The 4,842-nt window shown below is 38.2% G+C and overlaps 1 protein-coding gene across 1 annotated transcript; it reads left to right on the forward strand.

Annotated features, from left to right (window-relative positions):
• Window positions 1-3,492: 3,492 nt before the first annotated feature.
• LOC134573459 (olfactory receptor 8G50-like) lies at window positions 3,493-4,416 on the forward strand. The gene has a single exon (XM_063433226.1). The coding sequence runs from the start codon at window positions 3,493-3,495 to the stop codon at window positions 4,414-4,416; it is 924 nt and encodes a 307-aa protein (XP_063289296.1).
• The last annotated feature ends 426 nt before the right edge of the window (window positions 4,417-4,842 follow it).

A 4,842-nucleotide genomic window follows, 5' to 3' on the forward strand; every position in this document is an offset into this window, starting at 1 on the left:
TAACAAATACAAAGTGATATGCAAGTACACATATACATTTAACACACAACAAGAAAGATAATCAGCCATGATTACAGGTGTATTGTGGAATTGCAGAGGACTCCTACTATGGTGCTCCAAAACAAGGGGGGGCCCAGCCCAGCGAAATCCAGTGGAACAAAAAAGTAGATTTGGGCACACTCAATAGTTTCTTTAAGCAGGTAGACTGTATTGCAGAGTACAAATATTTAGCCAATGTTTCAGCACAGGGGAATTTTTTGTATCCCACAATAAAGTCTACCTGCTGCAATAAAACTATTGGGTGTGCCCAAACCTACTTTTATGATTACAGGTGCTTTCGGTTACATAGTTACATAGTTACATAGTTACATAGTTACATAGTTACATAGTTACATAGTTACATAGTTACATAGTTACATAGTTACATAGTTAGCTGAGAAGAGTTCAGTCTTTGACTGTTGATCCAAAAGAAGGCAAACAACCCAGTCTGAAGCGCTTTCAATTTGCAACAAACTAGGAAAAAAATCATCCTTGACACCAAAATGACTGCCAGATGTCTCCTTGGATCAAGCAGCTATTACCCCACTAATTAAAATGTATATCCCTGTTTATTAGGTTTTGCAAGTATTTATTCAATGGCAGTTAAACATCTGAATAGACTCTGATAAAAACCACCTCTTCAGGCAGAGCATCCCACATCCTTATTGTTCTTATTGTAAAAACCCTTTTCTTTTATATTAGACTAAATCTGCTTTCTTCCAGCCTAAATGTGTGACCTCGTGTCCTATGTATAGCCCTGTTTGTGAATAGATTTCCAGGCAATGGTTTGTATTGGCCCCACATTTATTTGTATAATGTTATCATATCCCCTCCTAGTTGCCGTTGTTAACCTTTCCTCATAACTAAAATGCTCAGTTCCTTTTATCAGTTTTGTAGCTCATCTCATTATTTAGAACAGGTGCTCAAAATTACACAGCATATTCATGGCGTGGTCTTACCAGGGATTTTTAAAGAGGCAGAATTAATGTCCTAATTTATAAATGACAACATGGAAACATAGAATGTGACGTCAGATAAGAACCATTCGGCCCATCTAATCTGCCCAATTTTCTAAATACTTTCATTAGTCCCTGGCCTTATCTTATAGTTAGTGTTACGGTACCGCCTTCCGAGCTCCATACGCAGTCTTTAGTCACTTGTAATCCCGGTTCCCCCAATAACGAGACCAAGCTCCATTATGAGGGTAAAACATGAACTGAGGACTGGATCATCCAGCCTGCCTTTTATTTCCATTTCACACACACAGGCCACACCCAGGGGGAGGCATAAAATAACCACTGGCATCGATGTTACATCCCACACATTCCCTCCCCTTGGTGTGACACATAATCCCATTATACATACAGTTTGAAATATACTTTTATACAACTTTCATAACTTTAAACCCATCCATCATATTCACATAAGAAGCACATATTCAGATTCAGCATACTTTAAACATAAACATTCTCAAAAATCACACCAATCCCTTCAGTGAATAAAAAGTTACTCGGAAGTCCTTTTATGACCGACCGCAGGTACCTTTTCTTGGCCAAAATAGTTCCCTGGATTCGGGCTGTGCGGTCGGTCACTTTCTGGCATAAAAATGGCTAAGTCCTGTTCGAAGTGGGTCGGTACTTCGACTTTCGTCAAAGTGTCGAAGTGCCGTCGATAGTACGGGTCGGCAGGTTCGAAGTTAAAATGGCCGCCGCCACGTGGTCCTTTGTCCGATGCCGGCCACCTCGAGGACTTCGGTAACTTTGGCACTTTGATAGCTTCGACTGTATTTGAAGTGTCACTTACAAAAGGTAACAACCATTCACATTATCTCTCAGGGACCATAAGTACTGGGCAAATCAGACGAACCCAATAGGTTTAGTCCAGACGGATGGGTCTGTCACAGTTAGGATAGCCTTATGCCTATCCCACACATGCTTAAACTCCTTTACTGTGTTAACCTCTACCACTTCAGCTGGAAGGCTATTCCATGCATCCACTACCCTCTCAGTAAAGTAATACTTCCTGATATTATTTTTAAGCCTTTGCCCCTCTAATTTAAGACTATGTCCTCTTGTTGTGGTAGTTTTTCTTCTTTTAAATATAGTCTCCCCCTTTACTGTGTTGATTCCCTTTATGAGCAATCTGAAATCAACAGCCATACAAGCCCTTTTCATCTCAAACTCACTCACAGAGACCTGGCTTTCCCCCTCTGTTAGTACTACTCCTGACTCTTAATGTTTTGGTGGGCTACAATTCTCCCACACTCCAAGACCCAACTGTAAAGGAGGTGGTGTAGGCTCCCCTCAATGTACCTTTCAACCAATCTCCCCTTCCCCTGCCCTATAATAATAATAATAATAATAATAATAATAATAACAATGTATTTAACCAGGAAATGTACATTCCAATTACTCTGGTTTTCAAGTACGTCCTGGGGATGTTACCTTAGCCCAACATCTAGGGGTTGTTACTATTACCCAATTTAATGGTACTCATTGTATCTACCTCGGAAGGATGAAGGGCTGAGTCTACTGCTGATGCATTAGCCCACTGAGCTATCTCACCGGCCTACCCTTTACTTCAACAATTACCTTACTGGCCTTAGCAACGGCCGATTGACATTGCATGTTGTTGCCTAGTTTGTTGTCTTTAACAATTTCCAAATCCTTCTCATTTGTTGCTATCCCTAGTTCATTACCATGTACTGGCGTCTATTATAAAACCCAAATAAACAGTATAGGTTACTAACAGTACATTCTATTCCATAGCATTGGAGAGCTTTTAAATTTAGGGATAATTCACTGAGTAAACATATTCTAGCTGTTTTTTCAGGAATGTCCAACAAATTATTTGTGTAATTGAATTGTTTTTATTGACAAAATTGTATTTATGACAAACATGTTGCTATTTACACAATGAAAGTTTAGCATCCGCCTTAAAAGATAACATATTCTCTCTACAGATAATGTGTGATAAGAAATTCCTCAGTTAATAAGTTACTAATTATACCTTAACTGTCTGTGCTATCTTACACCGGTGTATTATTTGTTTGTTTTTGTTTGTTTGTTTTGTTAAGGTCATGTCTGCCTCCAATACTTTTGATTTTCAATATCTAGCTGACATTTTCTGAGGAAACTACGGATTGCGATTTTTTTGACCAACCATCTACAGGAGAATCTTCTTACAGAAATTATGGCACAGTACTGGATTTTTGTTTTTCTTGTTGTCTGAGTCTGTTTTATAATCCAGAAAGAAAGCCCTATGATTGTGAAAGAAGAAACACATGGAAAGTATATTTTTAGAAAAAAATGGTAACATGCTACATATATAATGGTTGCAGTGTAAAATCTGAAGAAAACAGAGGTTATTGAATCTAAATAAATATTAGCTACATATACTAAGAATATGTTATTAATTATCATTTAAAATACACATGTTGTAGAAAGCTAAGTGATGGAATCTAAGAATCAGAGCTTAGTAAGATATTTCATTATACAAGGGATTTCCGGCCTCCCTGAGCTACAGGTTCCGATCTTTCTCCTGGTTCTGTTTCTGTATATCTTGACTCTGGCTGGTAACATGACCATCCTTCTCCTGGTCTGTTTGGATCGTCACCTTCACACCCCCATGTACTTCTTCCTGTGCAATCTGAGTATCCTGGACATGTTTTCCACAACTGTTACTCAACACAATGTCCTTGTTTTCTTTATTACAAAGAACAACAGAGTTTCATACAATACCTGCATAACTCAGATGTATTTTTATGGGAGTTTTATTTGCGATGAGTTGTTGTTTCTTACGGCCATGAGTTATGATCGATATGTTGCAATCTGTAACCCTTTGCGTTATCATATGTATATGAATAGTAGAGCTTGCACTCTCCTGGCCCTTAGCTGCTGGTTAATAGGCTTTTTAGAAATAATTCCTTACGTGCTGTTATTACTTAATTTATCATGTTATAAATCCAACATAGTTAACCATTTTTTCTGTGACCTCGTTCCTCTTATGAAACTCTCTTGCAGTGACACATCTTTCTTGGAAATCCTGAGCCTCACAGAAGGATTTATACTTATTAGCTTTATACCATTTCTTCTTACCTTCATCTCTTATGTCTTTATAATTGTCTCCATATTAAAGATAAGATCCAGCATTGGGAGGCGTAAAGCCTTCTACACCTGTTCCTCCCAAGTTACCGTTGTAATTCTACTCTATGTGACCCTCCTTTCCCAATATCTGAGACCCACCTCAACTGACATCTCAGAGTCCTCTAAATTCTTTTCACTCTTTAACACAGCTATTGTTCCTTTAGTAAACCCTCTAATGTACAGCTTGAAAAATCAAGATGTGAAGGCAGCATTAACTCGAAGGATGAGATAAGATAGAGTTATTGTTAACTGTCTATGTTAATAGTTTCATTCATGGCTATATTTTAGTTTTAATGATAAAAGCAGCGATGTTAAAACTATTTGTTTTTATTTACACAGACACACGAACATTTGTGCATATTTAAGAGTTATGATATTTGATTTGCAGTATTAGTTCAGTAATGTTTATGCAAAATAATGGATTATTGCAGTTTCCTGTATGTGGCAAAAGTAACCTGGCCACTGGTTTTTGGAGGGGCCTGTTTGCCAGCCTCCTACCCTGTGACTATGGCCCCTGCAATAGACCTGGCTAAAATAATTTAAACAGGCTCTGTTCGTGCAATTGGGACTATATGGTTTGTTTACCGAACATCCGCAGGAACCAGAGACCACCCTGGAGTTTGTTAACACCTATTAACAATCTGGATCGTTTCTCACC

This window comes from Pelobates fuscus, chromosome 9, assembly GCF_036172605.1.
Source record: "Pelobates fuscus isolate aPelFus1 chromosome 9, aPelFus1.pri, whole genome shotgun sequence".
NCBI classification, from domain to species: domain Eukaryota; kingdom Metazoa; phylum Chordata; class Amphibia; order Anura; family Pelobatidae; genus Pelobates; species Pelobates fuscus.